The sequence below is a fragment of the Sporothrix brasiliensis genome (genome assembly GCF_000820605.1).
Source record: "Sporothrix brasiliensis 5110 chromosome Unknown Cont22, whole genome shotgun sequence".
NCBI classification, from domain to species: domain Eukaryota; kingdom Fungi; phylum Ascomycota; class Sordariomycetes; order Ophiostomatales; family Ophiostomataceae; genus Sporothrix; species Sporothrix brasiliensis.
This window is the reverse complement of record NW_024467141.1, coordinates 183,136-210,914: the sequence shown is the minus strand read 5'-3', so window position 1 is coordinate 210,914 and position 27,779 is coordinate 183,136. Positions and strand designations below refer to the sequence as shown.

The following is a 27,779-nucleotide window of genomic DNA, read 5'->3' as shown; positions in this document are numbered from 1 at the left end:
ATTCAACTACAGGACGACATATGAACAAAGGAAAATAAAACCGAAATCAAGTGGATAATACCCAAAGGAGAACGTCGAGTGGACACAGGGCCAGATAGCCGTCATTGAGCATGTTGACCATCTTTCTCATGAGGTAGCCTTTAGACAGGCACATCTTGTAACCGTCATCAGTCTCGCTAAGGAGAGGTTCTGGCGACACAAGAACTGTTGCAGTACTTAATTATCAAAAATTGTTTAACTGCAAAATATGTAAAGCCCTATTTGAACTTCAGCTTTATCATGCAAGTCACAACATGATGAACGCAGAATTTCTTTCTTGTTGATGTTAAGTTGGAGTGCTGTTCAAGTCTAATCACGTGCTTTCCACACTAATTAAAACAGTCGCGTGTTAGACGGTTCCTGCCTGAGGCAAAACCATCACCTCTCAGTTCAACTGACCGCCTTTATCGATAACGACCTATCCCCACTTAACTTTTTTTTTCTGCCGTCGACTGGGAAGAGGCTGTTTTTTCTGCGGAGGATTTTTCTATGCCTTTGCAGCGCTCTGCACTCTATTCTCGGTCACCACACATCCATCTCCACCACCACCACATACCCAACATGACGGACAAGGTCGGCAAGAAAAGAAAGCTCAAAGAGACGAGCGGTAGTAGCGAGCGGGCTGAGAAGCGGACAGCGACGGCCAACGATGCGACGAGCGACCGCAAGGCGTTGAAGAAGGCGAAGCTGGCAGCAGCAGCAGCAGCCGCCGCGGCAAATGACGACGACGATAGCGACAATGTCGAGACGGAGCGGGAATTGAGGAAGAAGGCCAAGAAGACGAAGAAGCAAAAGAAGGCTGAGGAAGAGGAAGCGGAGGCGGAGCAGGAGGAGCAGGAGGAGCAGGAAGAGGCTGAAGAGGCTGAAGAGGACGTGGTGGAAGAGGCCGCCAAGGCTTCCGACGCCGAGGACGACGAAGAAGAAGACGACGGCACATCCGACCCAGCACAACTGCCGGCGGCCAGCGACGACGCCGACACGCGGCACCTCACACTACCAGCGGTGGGCGGCGAGGCGTCCACGACGCCAAACGGCTCGACGGCGTTTGCCGACCTCACCATCTCCGACAAGACCAAGCGCGGCCTGGCCGACATGGGCCTCGAGACCATGACCGAGATCCAGCGGCGCGCACTGCCGCCGCTGCTGGCCGGCAAGGATCTGCTGGGCGCGGCCAAGACGGGCTCCGGCAAGACACTGGCATTCCTGATCCCGGCCGTCGAGATGCTCTACTCGCTCAAGTTCAAGCCGCGCAACGGCGTTGGTGTCATTATCGTCACGCCGACGCGCGAGCTGGCCCTGCAAATCTGGGGCGTTGCACAGGAGCTCATGGCCCACCACACACAGACGACGGGCATCGTGATGGGCGGCGCCAACAAGCGCGCCGAAGCCGAGAAGCTGGGCAAGGGCGTCAACCTGCTGGTGGCCACGCCCGGCCGCCTGCTCGACCACCTCTCCAGCACCCCGTTCCTGTACAAGCACCTGCGCTCGCTGATCATCGACGAGGCCGACCGCATTCTCGAGGTCGGTTTCGAGGACGAGCTGCGCAAGATCATCCAGATCCTGCCCAAGCAGCGGCAGACGATGCTGTTCTCTGCGACGCAGACCCAGAAAATCGACGACCTCGCCAAGGTGTCGCTGCGCGCCAACCCGCTGTACCTCAACGTCGACGAGGAGCAGCAGTTTAGCACGGTGGACGGCCTCGAGCAAGGGTACGTGGTGTGCCCCTCGCAGAACCGGTTCCTGCTGCTGTGGTCGTTTCTCAAGAAGATGGCCGGCAAGAAGAAGGTGATTGTCTTTTTCAGCTCGTGCAACTCGGTCAAGTACCACGCCGACCTGCTGCGCTACATTGACCTGGGCGGCGTGCTGGACCTGCACGGCAAGCAGAAGCAGGCCAAGCGCACGGCGACCTTTTTCGAGTTCATCAACGCCGAGCACGGCATTCTGCTGTGCACCGACGTGGCGGCGCGCGGCCTCGACATCCCCGCCGTCGACTGGATCGTGCAGTTCGACCCGCCGGACGACGGCCGCGCCTACGTGCACCGCGTGGGCCGCACGGCGCGTGGCAAGCAGGGCCGCGGCAAGTCGCTGCTGTTCTTGCTGCCGAGCGAGGTCGGCTTCCTGGCGTACCTGCGCGAGGCGCGCGTGCCCGTCGTCGAGTACGAGTTCCCCACCAACAAGGTGCGCAACGTGCAGGCGCAGCTCGAGAAGCTGCTGGCACAAAATTACTATCTGCACCAGTCGGCCAAGGACGGTTTCCGCGCCTACCTGCACGCGTACGCCAGCCACAGTCTGCGCTCTGTGTTTGACGTGCTGAAGCTGGACCTGGTGGCCGTGGCCAAGAGCTTTGGCTTTGCGACGCCGCCGCGTGTCGATCTGACGCTGGCGGCCAGCATGGGCAAGAACAAGGCCAACGGCGCGGGCAACAGCGGTGGCCGGCGGGCGTACGGCAGCCAGCCGCGGCAACAGGGCGGCGGCCAAGGCCACTTTAAGCGGAGGCAATAGGGGGTGAGGGGATAAAGAGCACGTTGTATAAAATGGGAGTTGTTCTGCTATTTTTGTTCTTTTGTCCACTCGGCCGCCTTTCCTCCCACTATTTACCATGCAATTTAGACTGCCTATTTCATAGTTATAGCATTCGGTCAATGGTTATCAAAACGGTTTCGTTTTATTTACTACTTGCTTCTCCTGCTACTTGCGTCTCGAAATTCGCCGCGGCGTCGTCGTAGGGCCTCATGAGCCGGCAGAAGCCGTGTGTTTAGTGGCATACGGCTAGTTGGATCAGGCACTCATTGATCACGGCGATTGACTCGACTTCGGTCTCTCGGTCCAGGTCTCTCTACCAGAGGAAACCAAGCGGAAAATGGACAACTTAACGGCGGCTGATCCAGGCCAAAACATAGCTAAATACTCTTGTTTGAATTCATGTATCAAGAAAAGAAAGAAATGTAAAGGTAGGGATACACTGTCCAATCCTTTTAAGATGTAATATAAATCCTACAATATTCGTCGTCAAGGTACAAAGGTCGATAGAATACTTCACCGCGTTGGGCTCAACACCTTCAACGCTTTAAAAGGAGGTACCACTTACGTGAAAAAAAGAAAAAAAATAGGGGATATATTAGGTGCGAAGATGCAAACCATGACGCATTGCCAAAATGTTACAAAGGACTCGTCCCATTGCACTTGGCGGGCAGCAACGACGCGTTGCTGCCCACTAGCCCGTCAATGTACGTCAGCAGCGCGTCCAACGGGACCATATCGAGCAGGCCCAGCTCTGGATGCGACGAGCGCAGCACCTTTCCACCAAACAGGACGCGGACGTCATAAGAGGACGACGAACCCTCGTGCGTGGTCTCCGTCTCCTTCTTCCACAGCTCCACGACAACCTCACTACCCATACCTGGCCACACCATCTCGTCCGCCTGCAGGATGGACAGCAGCCGGCTCACGCTGCCGTCGTGCGCCACATTGTGCCGGTATCGCACCCGGTCTTTTCCGTGTTCCGAGTCCGGTGATGGTGTCGCCGCCGCCCGCAAATGTCTCGCCAGCTGCGCCACCCACACGCCCCAGGCACCCGCACTCGCCGCCAGCGACCGCGCGTCGTCCCGGTACATGCGGCTGTACTCCCACTGGCCCACGCGGAACACGGTGTCGGCCACGTCCTGCGGGATGCCCTCGACGGGCGGTTTGCCGTGACACTGGCGCGCCGACAGGTTGTCGAAATAGTGGTCGACGCTGGTGTGGAACCCGCGCGGATCGGCCGGGTCGATGCCCGAAGCAGCGTCGAGCTTAGCAAACAGGGGCTGCAGCCGCTCGAGGTGGTCGGCCCAGGCGGGGGAGCCACCTTGGGCGCTCTCGGACGTGATGGCGCTGAACAGCTCGGCAGCGGCCGGGCAGGTGTACTGGGGCTCCAAGCTGTCAAAGCCGACGGCCTCCACGGACAACGGCGTGTCCGGCACGGGAAGGCCGCCAGCCGCAGCGGCCATGCCGCCGAGGACCATGGCGACGGTCTGGCTGGTGATGGGGTTGTTGGTGACGCGGACGGCGACCTGCTCGCTCCAGGCAGCGGCGTCGTTCATGGCCGGCAAGAAGCCCAGCAGGTCGTGGTAGACGCCGTACAGGTCAGCCCCATGGAGCCAGGCATCCTCCAGGCCGCCCGACGTCAGCTGTGGGAACTGGCAGGAGCCGTGCCAGGCCGGAGCGGCGGCGAGGAACGGGTTGCTGGGCGCCTCAAAGGTGGGCACGTAGTATACGACGCCGGGCCGCTTGTCGCGGCTATGGACGGGGTCGCTGTAGAGGTGGATGCGCGCGTCGTCGCACTCCCATTGGTAGGGCTCGTGCGGGAAGCCATTGGACGCATACGGAGTGCGCTTGTGGTGGCGATGAACGAGCTCGACGTACACGAGCGTGCGTTTCTGGTCCGCCGACGGAACGACATACTCCGCAGCGCGCACGTGTGGCATGTTGCACCAGTTGTAGGTGCCATAGGCTCCGTCGGGCGTCGTCGAGCCGTTGAAGTAGAAGCCGTAGATGCCCGTCGTGGAGGACGACAGCGCCACAGTCAGGTTGTTCAGGTCGGACACCCGCGGCGCATACCAGGGGCTGCCCGGCGGCGGTGTCTCGGGCACCTGCGACGCGCCAAAGTTGTGGACGCCATCGGCGGCACTGCGCTCGCTGTCCAGAAACGAAAGGTCGAGGGAGAGCGACCAGGGGCGCATGCTACCGGCCGCGGTGGTCGTCACAAGCGCAATCACCAGCGAGTGGACGGCCAGATAGATGCCCATACCGACGACGATGCGCACCGCCCAACGGCCCACAGCAGTGTCGGCCATGAGAGGAGTGACGGTTGAAGTGGAGGAATCAATGACGCGAGGCAATAAGAGAGATCAACAGTCAACTGCGGAGAGCGGCAATCATGTCGACACCGTCAAATAACGTGGAGATTCACATCAGCGAGGTCATATAGGTATACTGATGATGCACTAAGCCGCATGGTGACAAGATATGTGGATGAAGAGCGCGCAAGGCGACATGAGAAACGATGGGTGTTGAAATTGATGTTGACAATGGGTGTCGATGCGCGACAGCGCAAGGCTGTAGCGCTACGAGACCCAATGCAGCACACTAAATCCTCCCCGTGTTCCTTACTTGCCAAATCTGGGCATTAGCCAATCGTCTGTTGCCGTTGACCCACCACGTGCTATGAGAGGCTGTCGATTTGATGACAACGCAAAAAGCCTTAAAACTCTGAAGAAATATGTCGTGCACTTCATTTTTTTTTTTAAAAAAAAATATTGTTTTAATTGTTATTTAACAACCTCCACAAATTTGATCCATTTTCAAGCTGCGGTTCGGTCATGATACTACTGTACATTTGATTCGTGGTCACGTTGAAAAGGAAGACATATGCGGCACAGCCCCGTCTCCGTCGTTTAGGAATACATCCGCTCCATGGCGGCAACTTGGACGCTGTCCAGCACGCCCCGGTCGACCTTGCGGTACCGCACTTCCCACTGCAGCCAGTCCTCGATTCCTGGGATGTGGGCGCCCAGCGTTGGCAAAACCAGCAGCCGCCCGGGCGGCCGGGTAGGGTCAGGCCACTGCTTGCGGTGAGCCTGCTCGAAGCGCCGCTGGTCGCGTTCCCAGGTGAAGAGGTCAAACTGGCGGTGGCCAGTGTTGCGAAAAGGGGGCGGTTCGTCGCTGGTGTAGTCGACGCGGTCGTCTTTGGCGTCTCCATCTCCGCCTGCGCCCTCCACGGCATCCGCCGCGTCCTCCGCGTCCTCCCCGTATTCGGCGTAATTCTCCGCCGCAGACGCCTCCGGCCAGTACGCGCCGCCATCGAGGGCAAAAGAAACGTCACTCGACGCATAGATGGCCGGCAGCGTGTAGCGCACTTTCCCCGGCGCATAGGTCTTGAGGGTGGCCAAAAACGCCGACAGGCGGCCAGGGCCGGACGGGCCCGCGGCCAGCGCTTCGCGGAAGGGCTTGCTGTGCTCCTTGTCAAACGGCTGCAGGACGACATTGGCCGGCAGCCGCGTGCGGATGCGGACCCAGAAGCGTCCGTCGTACAAATTCCAGCGGCTCCAGCTGGACCAGCGCCACTGGGAAGGAGGGCAGTTCCAGCGGTACGAGAGCGCCAGCGACTGGAAGCGGATGGCGGGGATCGTGGTCACGCCAGGCGGCGCGCGCTCGGGCGACGCGTAGGGCGCGCGGGCGAGGTACCAAGAACGTGTGTATCGGTCGGGCGGCGCCGGCTTCGACAGCGACGGCCACGCGCCCGGTGCTGAGTTGTCGACAAACGGCATGAAATGGGTGCCGCAGATGATAAAGGCCTTGGGGTCGGCGGCGGCCCGGGCAGCTGTCTCCTTCGCAACTGGGTCCGCCAGGCCCGGGAACAGCGTGTCGACAACGCCCTGTAGTTGTGATACGGGTGTCACGTTCGTCTCCGGCGTGACATACCCGAGCAGTTTCTGGACGACCAGGGCGGCAATCGTGCGTAGATACAGACGACGGCGCTCGGCGGAGGCAATCGCATACGAGTCGGTCCCCCTCCGCCACGGTCTCCGTCGTGCCTTGGCCTGCAGCCGCGGCAACCGAGCCACAATGGTGCCCACATTCGTGTTGAATCGCACCACCACGCCGTGCCGCACAATCAGCCGTCGCGCCTCGGCCTCGTGCTGCCGCGAGGTGGCATCGCAGCGTGCCGCCAGCTGCAGAATGGCCGGCTTCTGCAGGGCCTGGGGCAGCGCGTGGTGCTGTGCCACGTACCGCAGCGCATTCCGCATTGTCAGTGTCGGGTCCGCGTTCGTATGGTCTTCAAACCAGGGCACGTTGTTCGCCAGGCATGTGGCCACGAGCCGTTCCTTGGCAAACGGCAGCAGCGGTCGGTACGCCACAATGCCCAGGTCCTCGGTGTCCAACGGGGCCAGCGGGGGCGCCGAGTGGCCCAGCAGCTGGTGCAGGTGCGTCCACTGCCTCCACTGGCGGTCCATGTTGCTGCCCGCGCCGTCTCCCAGCACCGACGCCGCCAGGCGCATGTCCTCGCGAAACTCCATCTTCATGTAGCGCCGCTGCAGGCGCGACGGGCGCATGATGACGTACGGCATCGGCTCGTTCTGGTCGTCCACGAAGCCGCTCTGGTGCGCGCCGTAGATGTCCTGGCACTCGGGCAAGTCGGCGGCCGCGCGCATGCCCCGCAGCCCGCGGATGCCGCCGTTCAGGCCGTAGCCCGAGAGCAGCCGCATCAGAACGGTCTCGTACTGGTCGTCCTCGTGGTGTGCCAGCAGCAGCGTCACGATTCTGAGATGGGCGAGCCGCAAGCCAAACTCACGGTAGCGCAGCCGCCGCGCCGTGGTCTCCAGAGCCGAAGGCAGGCCGGTAGGTGCTGGTCCTGATCCAGACCCAGACCCAGACCCAGACCCAGACCCAGACCCAGACCCAGACCCAGACCCAGACCCAGGCACCGTTTCTGCCTCTGGCCATCGCAGCGGCCATATCTGGTATCTGTGTCCCATTTCCACCAGCGCCTTGCCGACCGCCTTGGCCTCTTCGCCACTGCCTTCGCGCAGGCCGTGGTCAATCACCATCCCCGTGAACCCACCCGTAGGCGCGTCGCTGATGCGCATGAACGGGTGGAAGCGACGGGCCTCGGCGCAGAGGAACGCAAGTGCCATGGAGTCGACGCCGCCGCTGATGGCCATGCCAACGCGGCGGTGGTACACGGCGCGCCCATGCGGGAACCGCGGGGGCGCGGCCGCGCGCAGGGCATCAATAAACTCGGAGACGGCAATTGGCTGGGCGGTGCGATGGAGCACAGGGTGCAAGCTCATCGGGAGTCGTTGTATCGTGACCGTATGCGGGCTGTACCGCGGTCGTTGTGGTCAATGTACGCCTGAGAAAGCTGGTCGAGGTAAGCGAGCGGTCGGCGAACGACGGTGACAAGAACGGCGGGTGACGACTCCGCACAAGGTACGGTGACTGTCGAGCTGGGCAGTCAATGTGGCCGTTTCGGGCGCGTTTTGGGGTCGAGGAGAGCTAGGTTGAGGTTCGACAAATAAAAGTGGGGAGCACCTTTCAAGGATATTTTCGGAGCTCAGCGATGACGGCGCTTTGCGCCGAGCTTAATTACGACTCAAAGCCGCACGCGACACAACGCACAGCCCCATAAAGACTGCAGATTCCGCAGAACACGGAGCGGAAGCGCTCCCCGTTCTCGCTTCACCCTTTTCTCCTCAGCGGCCGCCATGGACTACTCCACTGCGCTGCTGGCCGGCGCCGTCGCGGGCACCTCCGTCGACCTCAGTCTCTTTCCCCTCGACACCCTCAAGACCCGCCTGCAGGCCGGCCCGGGCCAGTTCTGGGCCAGCGGCGGCTTCTCGGGCATCTACCGCGGCGTGGGCAGTGCTGTCGTCGGCTCTGCGCCGGGCGCCGCCCTCTTCTTCGTGACCTACGAGGGCGTCAAACATGCCGTCGACCGCAGCACAAAAGGCACAAGAGGCGCTGCCTCGCCCTATACACACATGCTCGCTGCCTCGCTGGGCGAAATTGCCGCATGCGCCGTCCGCGTGCCCACCGAAGTCGTCAAGCAGCGCGCCCAGGCCGGCCAGTTCGCCTCGTCCGCCCTGACGCTGGCGGCCATCCTGCGCGGACCCAGCGTCTTCCGCAATCTGTACCGGGGCTGGGGCGCCACCGTGCTGCGCGAGGTCCCCTTCACCGTCGTGCAGTTTCCGCTGTGGGAGGCCATGAAGGCGTGGCGGCGGCGCAACAAAAACGGCCAGGAGGTGTCGGCCTTTGAGAGCGCCGCGTTTGGCAGTTTGGCCGGCGGCATTGCAGCGGCCGCCACGACGCCGCTGGATGTTCTCAAGACGCGCATCATGCTCAGCACGGAGCGCCAGTCGCTGGTGCCCCTCGTGCGCAGCATCATGGCCGAGCAGGGTGTCGGCGCTTTTTTCGCCGGCCTCGGCCCGCGAGTCACCTGGATTAGCATCGGCGGCGCCATCTTCTTGGGGAGCTACCAGTGGGTGGTCAACTTCGTCGGCGCACGACGCGACGGTGGTGCAGGGGGCGAGCCTGGCGAAAAGACAAGGATAGACTTATAGATGACGAGAGGCGTTTCGTCTGAATGTTATGCGACATAGACAACATGTATCATAGCCACATTGCGTAGGGAAACGTAGTACCTGTGCCTGTAGATAAAATAGATGAAGAGCGACTTAATAATGCAAGCAGAAAATAAGAGTGGCGCGACAAAAAGCATCTTCAATTCAAAACGACACCGAGAGGTACATAATCAGAAAAAGTATACAAACAAGATGGAAACATCCAAAAACTTCCAACTAGGTGAGAGACAATTATTAGACAACAAAAATCAGCAACATCAGAGCCTCCTTTTATATGCGCCTCATCGCAGAGTCGTCGTATTATGCCGCTGCCGTTGCCGTTGCTGCAACCGGTACCGCGCCAGACGATGTGCCATCAGTTGCAGCACCGTCACCGTTGGCTGGAGCCTCTCCAACAGCTTCTGTGGCCGGCGCTGATGCTGCCGCCTTCGCTGCGGCCTCAGCCGCTGTCGGTAGCTTCTTGCGGCCGTTTGACTTGTAATACAGCATAATGTCGTTACTGTTCTTCCAAATGTGTGCCCGAACCGTTGCCAGGCTCATCGCATGGGGAAGGCGCTGCATCATATTAGTCATTGATCGCCAGAATGGTTTAATTAGGTCCAACGATGCAATACATACCTGTTCGTTACAGTAGAGCTCAAGGTACTCTTCAGGCTTCAGGACCTCGGTCTCGGGCTGCGGCGCAGCCGGATTAGATGTGGCAGCGTCAGCGGCAGCAGCGGCCGTGGAGCCCTCTTTCGCCTCGCCTTGCTCAGCCTCTTCGGCCACCGTCGGTGGGATGGTCGCCGGGGACGGTGCTGGCGCTGGTGCCGGTGGCTCGAGTTTCTCGGCCACGTACGCCAAAATCTTCTTAACACGCAGCATCCGGTTCGCGTTCAACCGGCTGCTGCCGTCAGGCGCAGACAAAGGCGGTAATTCGTCGTGGTACGGCAGTAGAAGGAATGAAATCTTAGTTGACTCCTTGATAGGCGCCGCATTTGCGAGAATCGCCTCGCCCAGCCATATGGGTGCACAACGCTCGATCTTGTCGACATGGCTCGGTTGACCCAGACCGCCGACTGTGCCCCGGTACAGCTCGATACTGCCGCCCTTGAGCTCCTCCTGGATGATGACCTTGGTCTTGTCCGGGATCCGCAGCACAGGTGCCTCGTCGGGCTGGCACGGCTGCATGCGCGACACGACGAAACGGTCTGGGTTGTCGGCCAGTTGCTTCTCATAGTCGTTGTGCATGCGCTGCACGGCGCCCACGAAGCAGTCGTCGACTTCCTTTTCGTGACTCGATGCAGACTCCGACTTGTCTTCTCCAGGAGTGCCGTTGGCAGCCTTGTGCTCATCCGCTGTCGCAGCCACAGCTGCCGGCTTCTCTGGCACGCTTGTCGACGCGGAGCGGTTGATTTTCTTAGTTCCAAAAGACATGCCCATCCGAATCTTCTTGCCAAACACGCCCTTGCCGGACGAGGTTGCTGCGGCAGCAGCAGCTTCCTCTTCCTTTTTCTTTGCTGCCGCCTCAGCCGCCGCTGTCGCTGTCGGCATATCAGCCACTGGTGTACCCCCAGGCCGAATCGCACCCGGACCAGGCGTCGTTGGCTCGACAGATGTGATGGCATTTGAGAAGTAGTCCTCCTTCTCTGTACCGCCAGTTACCGCCCCTGCTGCCGAATTCAACGCTGTTGGGAGAGGTGTAGCCACTCCAATACCTGGCGTCGGCGGAACATTTCCTGCGTGGGTCGAGTCGCCATTGGCGGCCACGGGGGATGAGCCAACGTCAAGCATGCTGAGTTTGCTTGCTGCTGCCACAGCTTGGACCCGCTTCTCGACCGCCTCGTTGAGCTTGGCCCGGTGAGCCTCGTCACGGCGGACTTCCTCGTCAATTAGGTTAGCAAACAGGTACCGCAGCACCCACTTGCCCAAGTTGATCCGCTGGTCGTCGCGGAAATCAGCTGCATCCTTTGTATCGGAGCCATCGTTGCTGGCCTCGAGCTCGTCCGCATACATCTCCGCATCGAAACAGTTGTACTGCTCAAGGACAACTGTGAGCTGGCCTGAACTGACGTCGACCGAGCACCAAGGTGCGACGGCCTCGGTTGTGTTGACTTCGGGCTCAACGTCCTCAAGGTGGCGCTTGCCAAACTGGCGGATCTGCTTGCAGGCAATAATGTCCCACAGAATAACCTCACCAGCCGTGTCAAGCGTCAGCACACGCCGACGGTCGTTGAGGAGACGGTGCTTAACCAAGCCAAAGTTGCCTTCGATCGTCTCCACGGGTAGCCGGTGCATAGGCTCCACAGCTTCGGGTGCATTGTCTCCGCCGTTAGGAATAATCTCGATGCCTTTGCGGCTCACTCCTGGGCCAGGAGGACTACCCGAAACCCCATCAGCAGAAGCTCCGCCAGGACTGCCAGGGGTGGCGCTAGTCGTGACAGGGAAGATGGCCGTGTTCGAAATGCGCAGGATCGACTTGGCCGGGATGTCAGCAGGCACAACGCGCGGAGCTGGCTTGGTACCCGTGACGGTCGAAACGGACGAGCTGTGCGGGCGTACAGTCTCGCTCGCAGGCGAGAAAGGTCGGGGTGCCTGATAGGCTGAATCCTCGTCAGGGGTTGTGTTGACATCAGCCCAGCGGTTGATGGATGAGCTAGACGTCGCCGTCCAAATATAACCGTTACTGGCCACAACTTTGCTGATACTGTTGTGCTCCTGAGCCACGGCAACGGAAAGACCATTGTCCCAGTCGTTGAGGTTGCCGCGGACGTCCGTCTTGACAACAAGGCCGGAACGGTCACTGCTGTAGAAGACACTCAGGTCAGGCGCGTCCGAGTACAGCGACCACACGCTGTCGTTGTGCATGGTCAGGGTTTGTATGCAACGACCGGCAGTGACGCTCCACACTTTTACGGTCTGGTCAGAGCTGGCGGTCATGATCGTGTCACCGGAGTCGTTGACAAGGATCGAACGGACGTTATCGGTGTGACCGACGAACTTGGTGATGTTCTTGCCCCCAGCACGAGGATCCCAGAGGCGGACGGTGGACTCGGGTCCACCACTGGCCAGCACATTGTGATTCGCGCGGAGCGCATAGACGGAGCCCTTCTCGGCGTTCTCCTGGCCACTGACATCAATCTCGAGGATCTTTCCGCCGCCCTGCAGATCCCACAGGCAAATGCGACGGTCCAGGCCGCCGGAAGCAACCCAGGTCGACTGCTGGCCTGGTGACGCAACACACTTGACGTAATCGGCATGCTTGCCCAGGATGGCGGGCTCGTCGTCATTGTCGCCTTCACGGGGACGCCAAATCTTGACGAGAAGGTCGCTGGAGGCGGTGACGAGAGCGGAGTTGTTACTGGCGAGTGTGATATCGTTGATCCAGTGAGTATGGGCCTGTGTCTGGGCGCGCGAGACGGCGGTCTGGATGTGCGGGCGAGCGGCGGGCTCCGGCTTCTTGGAGCCGTCGTTTGGTGAGGAGGACGAGTCGTCGGGTTTGGCGGGAGCCTGTGTCGGCTTGTCGAGATGCAGCTCCCAGGCACATACTACGCCGTCACGACCACCAGAGTATCTATCAGGGTAAGAAAGAAGAAAGCGAATTAGTCCGAGTTCTTGCCGGTGTTCAAAGGCCCGCTACTGCACCCGGCGGCCGGGCATTTGTCCGCAAAAGTGGTCGGGATCGGTTTATCTACTAACAAAATGTTGTTCTCGCTATCGACAGCGAGGCCATTAACGCCGAGGCGGTGGCCAAGAGAGCGGGCATCTTCGAGGACTGCGAGGGTTAGCAGGGTTGGACTTCCGATGGCAGCGCCGGCCATTAACCTATCAGAGCGACAACATGCAAAGAAGGGACGTACCATAGCTGATCCTCTGGCGGACTTTCTTGGACGCCATTGCGACTGAGTATACTCAAACGGAGGAGGGTGATGTCGGCAGTATCCTTTGAGACCGAGAAGAGAAAGCAGAGCGACAGGAGAAGAGATTGTCGCAGTGGCCGACCGGCCGGCCCAGGTGGAGGAGGGCAACAAACTGGGTCGTGGATGAGATAAAGAGGACGAGAGTCGATATTCGCGCGGATTCGGAGAACGGGCCGTTGTCGGAACGAAATGCCAGCAATGCGCTCCGAGAGTTGTTGGATGAGTAGTGAGGATGGAGAGAATGAGCAAAAAGAAAAGAAACAAGGAGAAAGACAAGAGCAAAGAAGGAGGTAGAGCCATCCAAGGAATAGGTCGAACGGAGAGTCTACCGCTGCGCGGCCCAGAAGAGGCAGGAGACAGTGTGCGTCGTAGCCGTCGAATAGTGCGGGAAGGCGCAGGTGGGCTCGGCTGGGTTTACACTGGCGTTCTTGCTGTGGGAAGCTTTGCGCAAGGTTGCGGTTCGCCCGTATGTGCGGGGGAAGGAGCGACACGGCCAGGCTGGGAAAGGGCCCAAAATGGGATCCACTAAAAACGTGGGAAACGGTTTAGTGCTCCAAGCCACAGTGCAGAAAGTGACAGGCAAGGAAAGGACCCACAACTCCGTACAGACCCCTGCGTGGTGTGCCTTTGGTGGGTGCGCTCACTATTGGGCGCTTCTGGCGGGCGGAATGAAGGCGCTGAGATCCGCCGGCGGTGGCTCCTGCTCGAATCACTGTTCACTGACGAATTCAGCATCCACGAGGAAAGAGCGGAGAGGACGTCGAACGGACGAGGGCCAAAATGCAAAGTCCAGATTGACAACCAAATAATCTACTTTTCGTGTACGCTACAAACCCGGGTATCTTGTCTATATCTCCATCAATCCCACCTCATTCACCTATTCCGATATTCCTCCCGACCACAGCTCACCATAAAATGCCCTGTGTCGGCTCCCCATTAAATAGCCAACTCAACGGCTCGCCACTACCGATGTTGAGCGACTGCGCGTCCGGCATGATAAACTCATAGTTGTCGACGGTAAAGTCCATCGACATGGGGTCCAGCGACGGCTGAATGCCGGGCATAAACGATGCTTGCGTCGGTATGTTTTGCAGCAGCTGCTGCTGCTCGGCCAGCTGGGCTGCTTCCAGGGCCTGCTGTTGCTGCTGCTCCTGCTGCTGCTGCAGAAGCTGCCGGTACATGCCCTGGCATGGGCAGTCTTCGATGCGGCACATGCGCACGAGGCTGTCCACCTCGGTGCCCGGCCCACTTACGCTGCCGCCAGTCACCGATGCCGACGCGGCGGCCTCTTGAATGCCCCGTGTCATCATACTCTCGAGAATCGGCATGCACAAGCTCTGGGCCTCTGCGGCGACCTGGACGAGCTCATGCGCCAGCTCCATGCGTGATTCAGCCGTGGAACTCGGCGCACTCATCAAGCCGCGCTGCATGCCGTTGAGCTGCTTCTCGATGAGGCGCCACAACAGATAGCCCTTGAAATTGGTCTCGCCACCCTCGATGCCCCGCAGACACCAGTGCAAGGCAGCCTCGATGATGGATAGCAAATCTGGTCGGATAGGGGCGCGTCCTGTGGCCGTTACACCGGAAGCTCCGGTACCATCGGTGTCGTCTTCGATGAGCTGGAACTTGACCTCGGCAGCCACCAGCAAGCTAGCCTGCATAGCGAGCCGACGCAACGGACCGGCACCGAGCATGGTCTGGCGGGCGAGTGCCGGGTCGACAAATGTGCGTCCAGGTCGAGGGGCCGCTGATGACGAAGCCGCTTGCGCTTTGCAGGCCTCATCGGCGGCACATTCGGCGGCATCAACCGTCGCTACGCTTGTGTCGACAATACCCGGGCAGCTTGCATGCCAGATCCGTACGGCTGTGTCGCTCACAACACGACGCGAGTAGGCATAGGTCGTCTGCTCCTGCATCGAGGCACCGAAGAAAGGGATGTGCAGGCACAGTAGATACCGACGCATGATGAGGTGGACTACGGCGATCGTATAATGGTCGAACGTGGTCTGTCGCGGCGAAGAAGTCGACTCAGTGCCAGATGGGTTGGCGGGATCGAGTTCTTTTGAAGCCGCACTGTATGCCTGCAGAGTGCCAAAAAGGGCGCGGTAGGCTACGCGGAACTGGCGATCAAAGCGCAAGGTGTCGGCATACGTTCCTGGAGGGCCCATATCGTTGAGGAACTTGCAAATGGCCAAGCGCAGAGGTAGTGTCTTGCGGAGGGCCACAGCGACAGACATGCTGGTGAACATATGTGAAAGGCGCGATGCATCCGGTGAGCCAGAGTCAGCAGCGGCACGGGAGGTACCTTCATCCTGGGCTGCTTGTCTGTCATCACCACCACTGCTTGGTAGGCCTTGTGGCGTTACGTCGCGAGCCTGCCGTAGTACCATACAGATTTGCGCCGGTGGTTTGCGTGGCGTCCGGCTCTCTTCAACGTGGTCATTTTTCTGGCGGCCCTTACGCGTGTTATTGCTGTCCTCGCCAAGGCGATCCATCTTGTTCACCCCGACACCGCCAGAAATCCATTTCCCGTTCGAGTGCTTCTGTTGCTCGAGCAATTCAGCAAGCGATGTCGGCTCGGGCAACCCACGCATGTTGCCCCCGTCGTCAATATAGTTTTTATTCGCACGACTACCTGTGGACGCACGGGGATCAGCCGCCGTTGTAACGACGATATGAGCGGACTCGAGACCACCCAGCCGCTGGGGAGGCTCCTCTCCTTCTGGCAGCGACGTTGAGTTTGTATCGTTATTGTTGTTGGTGGTGGTGGTGGTGGCCGCTGCGGCGGCTGCCGCCTTGGCCGCAGCAGATCCGGCCAGCACACTCTCCTCGAGGTTCTCGTCGTCAATATTGCTCGGCGACCGAGCGTCAAAGTCGGTCATGGAAAGCATGACTGGCCCACCGGCATCCAAGCTCGACGCAACGACGAGTTCAAGGATCGTATTCCACAAGCGGCGGCGCATCTCGGCAGCCAGGCGGCTCATGCGCTTGGGCAGGCGGTCCGGGTCGCGGTGCAGGCCCATGTAGACAGCAGAGCGCACAAGATCGCCCACAGAAATCCAGATGAGAGCGCCGCCAATTCCCGTGGCCTCCCGCGCAAAAAGCAGCAGGATGTGTATTTGCAGGACCTGCATGGTCAGGTGGGCCTTGAACTCGGGCTCAGAAAACCAGGTCTGGGCGGCATAGTACCAGCGAACGGCACGGGTGCGGAGTGCCATGTGATCTCGGTGGGTGGCAAAGCCGATGGCAAGGACAAGCTTGAGCTGGACCAAAAACGCCATGTCGGCTTTGTTTAAGGGGTTGCCGGCAGCCAAGGCTTGCCACAGGGCCTCGTACTCACGGCGAAACATGGGCACGTGCAGAATGCGGTAGACACTCTCAGTGCTGCGCAGGTAGCATTCCACGAGTTCGTCGGCCAGAGCGCGCGGTGGCAGCCCATAGGACTCGTGGAGACCAGAGGCCGGCGGCGGCCAGGCGGGGCCGATTCGCAGTGCCTTGATGATGCGCCCCATGTGCTTGAGGCGCTGCATGTCGACAAAAATCTTGGGGGCCGTGGTGCCCGTGACGAGCGGGTCAATCATCTCAAAGATGTCGCGGAAGCCAACAATGCTATTGACCCAGTGGCTCTGGCCAAACAAGCGTGTCTTGTGCATGACGCTGCGGCTGGTCATGTGCATGCGGCGCTCGCGTGGACCAAAACTGCGGCTGCGCGTAGAGACGAAAAAGTCGCCGGTAATGGAGCTGGGCTTGGTGGGCCAGTTGACGGCAGAGGGCGTGGGTGGGTGGTCAGGACCGGTAGTGGTGAGGAGATTATGGTTGTCGTCGGCGAGATCGTTGTTATTGTTTTCAAATTCATTGTTGGAATAACAGAGATGGTGTTTGCCACGGTCGCTGAGAGGGTTATGGCCCGGCGTCAGCGTAGACGATTCGCCACGGGAGTACGAGTGGGAATGCGGGTCGTGGTGCGTCCTCCTCCCGCGCCTGTGATAGTGCGGCGACGGCGACCTTGACCCGCGCAAGGAAGAGCCAAGCGACCGCGACCGAGAACGCGAGTAAGGACGACGATACAACCTGCCACTACCATGGTGGGGCGACCGAGACCGTGCCGGCAGCCTTGTTGACCTTGGCGTTTGTGAGCGCGAATAGGGCGACTGCGAGCGACGGAGCGCGTACCGATACGATCGTGCACCATGTCTCTGGCGCGACGTTGACCGCGACCGCGAACGCGAGCGGGAGTGCGACCGAGATCGAGACCAGGATCGGGTTCGGGATCGCGACCGCGAACGCGACCAGCGTGACGAGCGGTGCCGGCCACGCGACTGATGCGAGCGATTCGACCGGCGGTGGTGGCGACGCCGACGAGAGTTGTACGACCAAGACGACGTTGGTGGCGGTTCTTCGATGGTCGGGTATGCCAAGGGCCCGTTGTCAGCCGCCTCGGACACAACCATATGCGGGAGATTGGGTACCGACTCGTCCGCATGGTGGTCGCGACTGTGGACGCCGCCTTGCGAGCGGTGGCTGTCTCGAGTGGCTTGTCGACTCCGTCGCTCCAGCTGCCGGCGCCGGTCGTGGAGCTGGGCCTCCAGGTGGCGGATGCGCTTCTGCATGGCCTGCACGGACTGCACATCCTCCGGTGAGCATTGTGCGGGGTGAGAACGGTGCGACTGGCGTGCCATACGAGACTGGTCTGCTTCGTGAGCGGCACGGTTATACGCGTTCAACTCTGGCAGGACCATGACGTTGTCGGGCTCGAATGGCGACGGACCAACGGTCGTGGACACCGTCGTCGGAGCCATTGTGTTTCCAGAGGCATTGGCGGCCGAGTCTGTTGCAGCAGCTGATGTTGAGCCGTCGCCACGGCCGCTTTCGCCAGCCGGAGAAATATCCGCCACAGTCATTCCTGTAAGGCCAAACACAGCCGAGTTGACTGTCGTCCCGGGCGGAGGTCGAGGCAGTAGGCCGCCAGCGGCGCTGGCCGAGGCCGAAGGCGGCGTCTGTTGTTGATGCAAGGCATTGCGAAAGACAATCCCGTCTGTGTGTATTGGTGGGCGTGCCCGAGCAGCAGGCTTGGATAGCGAATCCGTACTGCCAGTGGCATTGGCGATTATGGATCCTGCCGTTGTCGACGAAGCCGTCGACGGTGCTGTCAAGGGGGCCGTAGGAACTGCTGCTCCAGGCAGTGGCGGCAGCTCTTCATAGACACACACGACATTCTTGCGCGACCGCAGGCAGTTGCTGCAAGGCTGTTCGCGGTTGCAACGGATCTTGCGCCGGCGGCACAGTGTGCAGGAGCTGTATTTGTCAGTACGGTCTCACAGGCCACAGGCCACAGACACAGACTCACAAACGTACACAGCTGGCCTTCTTCGGCGACGGACTTCGGGCTCGGTCATCGTGTTATTGGGTCCCATCTACAGGGCTGGGAGCGTGGAGGTGCAACGGGCGTACGGCGGTTGATCAACGCCTGAAACAATTCTCCGTGGCCGCAGTGGCAGCAAACAGTTGCATCCGAGAATTGACACGAGCAGGAAAAATAAAAGAAGAAAGAAATAAAGAAATCGGCTTCGAGCGCCTCATCCGCGTTTTCTCGTTGCAAGAGCGGGTAATTTCTTTTTAAGAGGCCCTAAACGAGGAGATAAAGAAGAAAGTCGGGCCAGAGACAGGGAATTTGCCGACTTTCAGAGTGGTGTAGATACGCCGGGGATGAGAAACGCGGGGATAAGGTGGGTCAACAACTGCCCGAATTTCCCGAATTTCCCGAGGCCGGCGTTTCGTTGTCTCTGGTTGGCTGCTTTGACTTACACCAGATTTGGGCGACGAAAATGGGATCCCATGGCCGACTTTGCTGCATCACCTCCTCAACGTCGCCATTGCCGTGCGCAAGGACGAAAAGGCGGCAATGTGCGACCACATCATGCAAGATTTGGGGGGCAGGGTTCCTCCAATAGCGTCGCAGTCGGTTTTATCCCGGTAGGAAGTTCGAAGTATGTTACATAAAAACGAAGACGTTCCAAGAAAACGGGTAACAATGACACCCCCGTCCCATCTCCGACGTTCTTTTCAATCAGAGCATTTGTCTCTCTTTTCTACCGAACGCGGTTTATCTATAACAAGGAGTGTCACGCCCTTTTGGGAGCCCCCTTGTCTGTGTGTTGCTTCTATTGGCGTTCCTTATTTTGTTGGCACATATTTGTTTCTCGATATCTCAGGTTGAAAGACGCTTGCTTCCACCTCGACAGCTCACCATGGCCGACGAAAAGAAGTCTCCGTCGCTCGGCGACAGCCATCCCTCGTCCGACGAGGCCACTCTCGACGCCGACTCATCATTTCCAAAGGAATACAACGGCCAAGAGAAGGACGCCGAGGAAGCCTCCGGCTCGGCCAACACAGCCGAAACGGATGCCCCGTCGCCCTTGTCGGAGTTTGGCCCAGCGCCCGACGGCGGATGGCGCGCCTGGACCGTCGCGATTGGTGCCGGCTTCATCACCTTTGCGGCCCTCGGCTTTGCCAACTCCTTTGGCGTCTTCCAGGAGTACTACATCACCCACCAGCTCTCGGACAAAAGCGCCGACACCATCGCCTGGATCGGCAGCTGCACCGCCTTCTTCCAGTTCCTCGCCGGGTCCATTTCGGGCCCGCTGTTCGACCGCTACGGCGCCTGGCTGATCCGCCCGGCCACCCTCGTATGCGTCTTTGCCGCCATGATGATTAGTCTGTGCACCGAGTACTACCAGTTCCTGCTCGCCCAGGGCTTCCTCCTGGGCATGTCGAGCGGCGCGATGCAGTTCCCGGCCATGGCCGCGGTCATCCAGTTCTTCGACAAGAAGCGCGCCGCCGCGCTGGGCGTGGCCGTCGCCGGCTCGTCCGTGGGCGGCGTCGTCTTTCCCATTGCCTTGAGCCGCATGCTCAACGACCCCGTCGTGTCGCAGCACCTCAGCTTCGGCTGGTCCGTGCGCATCGTCGGCTTCGTCATGCTCGTATCGCTCGGCATCTCGTGTGTCACGGTGCGCCCGCGCCTGCCGCCGCGCACCACGCAGTTCTTTGTGTTTTCCGCCTTCAAGCAGCCCACCTATGTCTGCGTTGTCGTGTCCATGTTCTTCTTGTTCTTGGGCCTGTTTACGCCGCTCTTCTTTTTGCCCAGCTACGCCGTCTCCCAGGGCATGGACACCACCCTCGCGTCGTACCTGCTGGCCATTGTCAACGCCGCCTCCACGTTCGGCCGCATCATTCCCGGCATTCTGGCCGACAAGCTCGGCCGCGTCAACGCCCTGGCCGCCGGCGGCATCGGCACGGGCATCGTCATCTTGACCCTGGAGCACGCCCACAGCACGGCTGGCCTCGTCGTCTGGGCCCTTGCCTTTGGCTTTTCCTCGGGCACCATTGTGTCTGGCGCGTCCGCCGCCATCTCCATCTGCTCCGACGATCCGCGCAACATGGGCACGTACCTGGGCATGGGCCTGGGCGCGGCCTCCATTGCCGTACTGATTGGCCCGCCCATCAACGGCCAGCTGCTGCACCACTACGCGACGTACACGCCCGTCACCATATTCAGTGGCGTCACCTGTCTGGTTGGTGGGTTTATTGCCTTTGCCGGCAAGATGGGCACCAAGCAAGGTCTCTTTGGACTTGTGTAGGATTGCGGGTGGTCTGCCAGTGGTGATTAGTTCTCTCGGCTACTGAGGTGAGCTGGCCGGAGTGGTTCCGCTTCTGTGAAATTCAAACCAAAGCATTATGTGTTACATTCTCTCCTCCACTCTCCATATCCTTTTGTTTCCATTACACTTTACTTTCCCTTTTCTTTTCTACGGTTACGCATCTTCAAGATATAGTATATATAATTCATAAGACACTCCGTTTGGCAACCCGGTTTTTATTGTCCATAGTGTGAATCCGCTGCGGAGACAATACCAAGTACGAACAAATTAAACTGAATTTGGATGTAAAATTATGTTCTCAGACAAACGAAACGCTTTTACTAAATGAAATCCAAAATCTTATCGTAGTATGTGCACAATTTATGCGTATCCAACCACCCGTGTCATTGCTACAACAGACGCGAGTCATCCCAACCCCTTTCTTATTGACGGCCACACATCGCCTACTCCGGGAACGACAGCCGGACACGGCCGCTAACGGTGTCCGCATTCAGCGTCGACCGGTGGTCTTCGGCATTTCCGCGATCCTCGTCGCGCGTGCCCTCCTTGAACGCGTCGACCTTGCGGCCCACCTTGGGCGGCCACTTCGGCTTGTTGTCCGGCACGACGTGCACACCCTTGCCCTCGACGACCAGCGCACCGCCGGCAACCGTCTTGAGGTGGATGTCGCCGACCCACGAAGCCGGGTAGTGCAGCTCCACGGCGCCAGACACGGTGTGGTGCGTGGACTCGAGGAAGTCGATGGCGGTGTTGCTGGAGGTCTCGTTGAGCAGGTAGACGACGGTCTTGCCACTGATCGTATCGGTGTCGAGCAGGGCCGCGGTGTACTCGTCACCGCCATCATCGCCCTGGACGTTCTCGGCCAGGCGCTGCGGTGCCAGGGCAAAGGCAATGTTGCCCGAGATGGTGTGCAGACGGGCCGAGCGCGCAAACGAGGCGATGCCGTGTGCCGTACCGGAGCGCGTCGAGACAGTGAGGTGGTGGGGACGGGGAACGACACTCTCCTCGACGCCTTCCTTAGTCACCTCCTGGAGGCCGATGCTGCCAGACACAGACTCGACGCTGAGATGGGCCAGTTCCTTGTGCTCGTCGGCGGTGCCCTCGGGACGCACGGCCACGTTGATGGAGCCCGACACCGTTTGGAGGTGCAGGCTATCCAGCAGCGACCAGGGTCCGCGGATGGGGCCCGACGTCGAGGCTGCGCTCGTCTTGGGCGCCTCGAAGCGGTAGCCCGCCGCAAACGCAATCGACTCCGTGATGACCTCGTGGCAGTTCTTGGCCTCTGCCACTCCCACCGAGCTCGTCTCTGCATGGTCACCAGGCAGTGCACGCGACGCCACGATGCTGCCAACGACCGACGACAGCCGCGCCGACTCGTCCACAATCAGGTCCAGGTTGTCAATGAGCTGCACGCCCAGGTGCACGGCGCCAATGTGCAGCGTCTGGAGGTGCACCTCCTTGTCTTTGTCCTTGGCCTTGTCTTTGGCTGCGGAGGCAGAGGCGGCGGCGTCGGGCACCCACACCGTCACACGCACCACCAGGCACGCGGCGAGTCGGCCTCCGCGCCACTCGCCCTTTTCCACCCAGATGCGGTCGTCCACAATCACATTGAGATGCTGTCCGGACTCGCCAAACACATACGTCGTGCGGATCCGGTCGTCGTTGGACAGCGCCTCGACCTCGACGGACGGCTCCTTGCCATCGACCACCTGCCGCACAACTACCTCGCCGGACACGCGCACATGCCGCCACCGGTGGTCGTCATCGTCGTCCCGCGGCGGATCGTACGGCGGTGCCAGGTGCCGCGTGGTGTTTTGGCGGATGGTCAGGCTGTGCTCGCCGTCAAAGGTGAGCGGGTACGACGACACCGGGTACGTGTGCGGCGTACCTTGCGAAGAGCAGAACGAGTCGTCGGGCAGCTCGAGGGGCCCATCCAGGGGTGTTGAGCCGAGCCCAACGAAGTCGCCGCTGCCGTTGTACGAATGGTGACGGAAGACTTTCGAGAAGAGCGCCGGAAGGCCGAACCCGTGGGTGTAAAAGGCAATGGTCACGATCAAGAGAGTGCAGAAGAAGTGGTGGGCCCGGCGGATTTTGCGGCGGCGGCGGAGGCGCCGGGCCTCGGCGGCAGCCCGGTAGATCTCCTGGGCAGAGTCGTGGATACCCGATGTATCAAAGTCGCCCATGTGCGGCTGCGACTCGCCCTTTTGGTACACGACCAGGAGCGGCTCGTTCTCGGCACCCATGCTGGGAAGACGTGATGCCGTCGCTAGTGCCGATGCAGATGTGTCGGTCGAGGGAGGTGGACAACAGTCGACGGTCGAAAAGCGATGATATGTCGGTGATGGGTTGGTGATGTTTAAAAGTGATGAAATGAAAGTCGAAGAAATGCCGATTCAATGCTTCATGCCAACTGTGCTATCAATATGTATTATCTATGTGGTTCACTGTGAAAACCGGCCAACCAACGACAACGCCCGAAATGCGTCTGCCTGGGCCACCCACACCCTATCCTTCCAGTGTTTGCGCGTCGCAGCGATTGCGTCGATGGCGAGATCCGGCACCATCGCATTTTTCAGTGCGCCGTGACGACGTCTTACTCTGACATCAATTACCCCGCCTGGGCGGTTGGTCGCTCTTGCCCCCTTTCTTATTTGATGTCCCAGCTCCTCATTGACGTCTTTGTCCTTTCCTTCCTATTACAGACTCGGCGCGTGCTTTCATACTCTGCCTCCCGGCGCAGGGACTGTGCTTCGCATATTGCCAAAAACAGAAGGTAAGACTGCCAGGCCGGACCAGGGCACTGGTTGACCCGAGCTTACGGGGGGCCACACTGACGACCAGCGACCAGCATGCCATTGACACAGTGGACATCCACGTGTGTTCATTTTGTGTCCATTTTGTACATAACACACCCATCGTGCCACACAATCAAGCCAAGAGTTTGCAATAATCGTGCATCATACCCTGCAAGCATTGCGAGACGGCGAATGATGCCGAAATGCAGGATAAAAGTGCCTTGTCCAAAGTGTCTGTGCCGTGACAATCGACGCTATTTGGATGCAATTATCAAGTTTGCAAGGTCCCTGGTTGCAACGAACTGCCACAGGCGTACGGAGTAAATTACTCTTCATTGACAATGCTCGAAAAAAATCCATATATTAAGGCTGCCTACAAAAGCGTGCGTACTACAAATTACAAGGTATGAGTTGAGTTGCTTCCGGTGTCACTGACAGCGGGGCCTCTACCCTCTTTATCTGCTGGACTGGTAAAGAAGAGCACGAGGATGCGTTCCAGGGACAAGAAGAATATTCAAACATTTGCACGTCACCACCCTCCGGCGTATAAATAAGCGACCGAAGACTGCAGTCCTCGCATGGAATTTGTCAGTGACAAACTGCTTGATTCACCTGGAAGGCAGCTACCTGCCGGTGCAGCGATATGACGCAACATGGCATAGGCCGCGGATGGCTTTTTATGACCATTGCTATCGACAGAGGCCAAGGAGACATTCAAAGTATATCGTACTCTTTCGTTTATTTTTTGTCCTCTTTTAAATATCATTCATAACAGCCAGAAACATGGCCTGAACTCTAATTCCATCTACACCCGGCCGTATATATGTGAGAGGATCGTAAACTATACATGGAGATGAGACGTCTCACGGCGCAACACAAAGGAAGAGGGAAAAGGGGTCCAAAATCACAGACGCGACGGATGAAGAACGAAATGAAGACCAAGCAGAAAAACCAAGAACGGTAAGCCAGCATAAAAGTATCAAAGAACGCCATCCCATGCCCACTCGTTCATTTCCAATTACCATCCGTGTGTGTCGTCGCCAACATCCACCAATATCCATGCCCAACCACGCCTTCTCCATTCTCGACAACCGACAGCTGACAGCCTACGGCAGACCCAGTGCCTTTTTCGAGTTTTCGTACACCACCCACGTAATGCTCAGCGCCGGTGCCACCTTGAGCAGGTTCGGCGTGAGGCCCTTGTACAGGCCGCGCACGCCCTCATTGGCCAGCGTCCGCGCCGCCACGTCCCAGATGCCCGTGTACGTCGGCGGGTGCATCACCGTGCCCTGTGTCTGCAGCCGCGTCCGCAGCACGTTGAGCGGGTACACTACCGTCGCACCAAACGCGCCCGAGGTCGCACCAATGATGCCTGTGACCACGTTGCCGGGCGCCGCGTCCTCTTCGTGGATCCCGTAGTACCGCGCCTTGTACCGCGTAAACGTGCTCTTGAGCAGCTCAAAGGTGCCCATGTCGATGGCGCTGTAGGGGAACATGCCAACCAGGCCCATGGTCACGCCACGGTACGCTGCGCGCACGCCACCCGTCTCGTACATGCGGCGCGCGGTCTGCATCAGCAGTGCGTTTCCGGTAGGGCCGCCTTGCACGGTCTCGCACTGCAGTCGAAACTTGAGCGTGTCGAGCGGGTACACACAGAACTGGGCAATCATACCCGCCACACCACCCGCCACAAACTTGGACGCCGAGTTGATATGCAAGGGGTCGCCGTGGCCCTCAATGACAGCCAGCGTACGCTTGGCGGCTTCATAGGAGCCGAACTGGTCCGTTAATATGCGAGTGTCGAGAAGAAAAAAAAATGGGAAAAAAAGGGGGAAACTGAAAAACATGCGAGAGAAGAAAAGCTTACTTTAATTGCCGTCTCCGGCATAATTTTGACGACATTGAGACCGTTGCCTAAGTTTCATTGTTAGCAAAGGGCAGCGGGAAATCGTAGACGTGGGTGGCTTCTATCAACGAGACGCACCAGCGAAAAAGGTCCGCACACCGCCAGCCCGGTACAGGTTCACAATGGCGTCGCGGATCGGCCGGCCAGTCTTGCGGAGATTGGCCGTTGCTGGTTCGCCGGTCGCCGCACCGCTCGCGACCGCCGATGCCGCGGCCTTGGTGCCGCTGCTGCCGCCGCGTGTGTTCACGAGCAAGTACACTTTGAGGCGGTCAAGGGGCGCCGTCGCCGTGCGTGAAATACCGCCAGCGAGCGCGCCCGCCAAGAAGTAGCCTGGATGGGGCAGGTATTGCGTCAGTTGCTTGTACTTGGACTTTTTCTTCGTCCGCGTGGTGCCCGCCACTCTTTGGGCCCTCTGAAGCTTGGTGCCAGATCCGGTTGCCTTGCCGCTGTCGAGCACTTCGTCTAGTTCGTCGACGTCGCCCAGGTCCTCAAAGTCTTCGTACTCGTGGCCGCGGCCCCCCGCCGCCACTGTCTCTCGCTCGTCAACCATTGCGTCCGCAGCCGCCGTTTTCGAGTCCGTCAAAGATTTTGACGCCTCGGCACGGGTCCCAGACGGCGGCGATACACTTGCAGCTGCGGACGACATGGGCGCGCTGGCTCCTGTCTCCGACTCGTGCGGCAGCGCTTTTGACGACACTGCCAGTACCGTCCCCTCTTTGGAATCTGGCGGCAATGGCGGTGGTGGAGGAGATGGCGGTGTGGGGGAGGAGGAGGACGGGGCGGGCGCTATTGAGTCGGAATCGGCAGCGGTTTCTGGCGGCCGTATGCGTCTTCGTTTTCGTATTTGCTGCACTGGTTGTGGGGGTTGTTGGTGCATCTCCAGTTCTTGGTCCGGGGAGGCGATCTGGACGTCGGGTGTCTGTTGCAGCTCCTCCTCTTTCTCACCAGCACGGGAGGAGACTGCCACGCTCGGCTTCGCAAGCTTCATAATGGAACCAAACAGGGCTTGGAGGAGATAGCCAGTCGTACCTAAGCCCTCAAGCGTCTCGTCGCTGACCATAGAGTCGCCTTCGGCGTTGAGGATCACAGTGGACGCATAGTACGACCAAGCAGTCTCCAGCGGGGAGTCGCTGCCCTTGGTGGGGATAAAGAGGAGAAAGTCGCGCCACTCGTCAAACGTAATGTAGCCGTCGTGGTTCATGTCGATCTCGTCGAAAAAGCCGTCGAGCCGGCGCATCGGCACGGCCAGGCCCGTCTTTTGGAACGCCGCACGCAGCTCCGCCCTGTTGAGCCGGCCGTCGTGGTTGCGATCGATGGAGCGGAAGAGCAACAGAAGCTGGCGCTCGGCGGCCTCAACAAAGACACGAAATTCTAAGTTCAGAAGCAAAAGATATGAGTTAGCACAGGCAACGTTCCATACCTCCCTTGTCTATAATTCGTCTCTCTGTTTTTTCTTGTTCTTTCGGACGCGCCGGTCTCTTGCTGCCCCCACCTTCATATTGGATCTTTCCGTCTCCGTTGACGTCAACAATGTCGATGATCTCCCGCAACATATCGTCGGCATTTTTCATAGCTGTGACAGTTAGCAAATCGCACTATACGTGGCACTGCACACTGCACTGTACATTGCGCTCCAACCCCTCCTCCCAGAAATCCGGGGCACGCACGATGGTCGATCCGCCGCAAGCCCTTCTTAAGGCCCTTGAGGTCCAGCTCGCGGTCGTCCTGGGGATCAAGTCGCTGCCAGAGCTCCTTGACGCGCTTGTCCCGCTGGACCTGTGATTCGCCCTCCATGGTGCGCAGCGCAGCAGTGTCCGGGTCCGAGGCTGCTGGCGTAGCATTGAAAGGATACGGTGAGGAAGACTCGGAAGGACTGGACGGCATCGGAGCTCCTTCTGAAGCTCCGGGAGCCGTGTTGTCGCCGGCCGTCATGACAAGCAAACCATGACAGGCTGGGGGCTAGATTGTCGAGTCCCGGTTCGTTCGGTCGGGATAGTAGTCGTTCCAGGGGGTGCCGTTGTCTTACAGCTTCAGCATTGTGGAAGCAGGAAGCAGGAAGAGTCGACAGATGCAATGGAGAGAGTGAAGACGACGATGCGGTCAGTCGTCGATTGAGGAATTGGAGACACCCAAAGCTGTGAAAGTGAATTGAAATAATTGCGTGCGCGAGGTAGATATCGATACAAACCCAGAAGTCGTCGGAGCTAGAGGTAGCTATCTCGTGCTGGGGGTGGGCGGTCGGCGTCACAGGGGCTTCTGCATATGTTGTTTTGTCGTCGTTCAAAGTTCAAAGTCATCTGTTTAAGTTCATGGAGGGGGAGACAGGAAGGAGGGAAAACTTGGACGAAAAACAGCTAGAGGCG

General features: G+C 59.4%; 9 protein-coding genes across 9 annotated transcripts; 3 read left to right on the top strand and 6 right to left on the bottom strand.

The window, feature by feature from the left end:
* Nucleotides 1-600: 600 nt before the first annotated feature.
* SPBR_08278 (ATP-dependent RNA helicase DDX18/HAS1) lies at nt 601-2,541 on the top strand (the record flags this gene model as incomplete). The annotated part of the gene is made up of 1 exon (XM_040766516.1): nt 601-2,541. The coding sequence occupies one exon, from the start codon at nt 601-603 to the stop codon at nt 2,539-2,541; it is 1,941 nt and encodes a 646-aa protein (XP_040614341.1).
* Nucleotides 2,542-3,197: 656 nt separating this feature from the next.
* Nucleotides 3,198-4,871, bottom strand: SPBR_08360 (acid phosphatase; the record flags this gene model as incomplete). The annotated part of the gene is made up of 1 exon (XM_040766598.1): nt 3,198-4,871. The coding sequence occupies one exon, from the start codon at nt 4,869-4,871 to the stop codon at nt 3,198-3,200; it is 1,674 nt and encodes a 557-aa protein (XP_040614340.1).
* Nucleotides 4,872-5,471: 600 nt separating this feature from the next.
* On the bottom strand, nt 5,472-7,868 carry SPBR_08192 (pp-loop family protein; the record flags this gene model as incomplete). Its single annotated transcript, XM_040766430.1, has 1 exon — nt 5,472-7,868. One exon carries the CDS (start codon nt 7,866-7,868, stop codon nt 5,472-5,474), a length of 2,397 nt encoding a protein of 798 aa, XP_040614339.1.
* A 414-nt stretch (nt 7,869-8,282) lies between these two features.
* Nucleotides 8,283-9,137, top strand: SPBR_08627 (solute carrier family 25 (mitochondrial S-adenosylmethionine transporter), member 26; the record flags this gene model as incomplete). Its single annotated transcript, XM_040766865.1, has 1 exon — nt 8,283-9,137. The coding sequence occupies one exon, from the start codon at nt 8,283-8,285 to the stop codon at nt 9,135-9,137; it is 855 nt and encodes a 284-aa protein (XP_040614338.1).
* A 321-nt stretch (nt 9,138-9,458) lies between these two features.
* On the bottom strand, nt 9,459-13,034 carry SPBR_08102 (WD repeat-containing protein 48; the record flags this gene model as incomplete). Its single annotated transcript, XM_040766340.1, has 4 exons — nt 9,459-9,713; nt 9,777-12,711; nt 12,837-12,912; nt 12,998-13,034. The coding sequence occupies 4 exons, from the start codon at nt 13,032-13,034 to the stop codon at nt 9,459-9,461; spliced, it is 3,303 nt and encodes a 1,100-aa protein (XP_040614337.1).
* Nucleotides 13,035-13,962: 928 nt separating this feature from the next.
* On the bottom strand, nt 13,963-18,471 carry SPBR_08076 (uncharacterized protein; the record flags this gene model as incomplete). Its single annotated transcript, XM_040766314.1, has 2 exons — nt 13,963-18,352; nt 18,413-18,471. 2 exons carry the CDS (start codon nt 18,469-18,471, stop codon nt 13,963-13,965), a joined length of 4,449 nt encoding a protein of 1,482 aa, XP_040614336.1.
* Nucleotides 18,472-19,305: 834 nt separating this feature from the next.
* On the top strand, nt 19,306-20,694 carry SPBR_08455 (MFS monocarboxylate transporter; the record flags this gene model as incomplete). The annotated part of the gene is made up of 1 exon (XM_040766693.1): nt 19,306-20,694. The coding sequence occupies one exon, from the start codon at nt 19,306-19,308 to the stop codon at nt 20,692-20,694; it is 1,389 nt and encodes a 462-aa protein (XP_040614335.1).
* A 464-nt stretch (nt 20,695-21,158) lies between these two features.
* Nucleotides 21,159-22,958, bottom strand: SPBR_08320 (uncharacterized protein; the record flags this gene model as incomplete). The annotated part of the gene is made up of 1 exon (XM_040766558.1): nt 21,159-22,958. One exon carries the CDS (start codon nt 22,956-22,958, stop codon nt 21,159-21,161), a length of 1,800 nt encoding a protein of 599 aa, XP_040614334.1.
* Nucleotides 22,959-24,616: 1,658 nt separating this feature from the next.
* SPBR_08149 (solute carrier family 25 (mitochondrial phosphate transporter), member 23/24/25/41) lies at nt 24,617-27,300 on the bottom strand (the record flags this gene model as incomplete). The annotated part of the gene is made up of 5 exons (XM_040766387.1): nt 24,617-25,288; nt 25,378-25,424; nt 25,495-26,787; nt 26,837-26,989; nt 27,084-27,300. 5 exons carry the CDS (start codon nt 27,298-27,300, stop codon nt 24,617-24,619), a joined length of 2,382 nt encoding a protein of 793 aa, XP_040614333.1.
* Between the last annotated feature and the right edge of the window lie 479 nt (nt 27,301-27,779).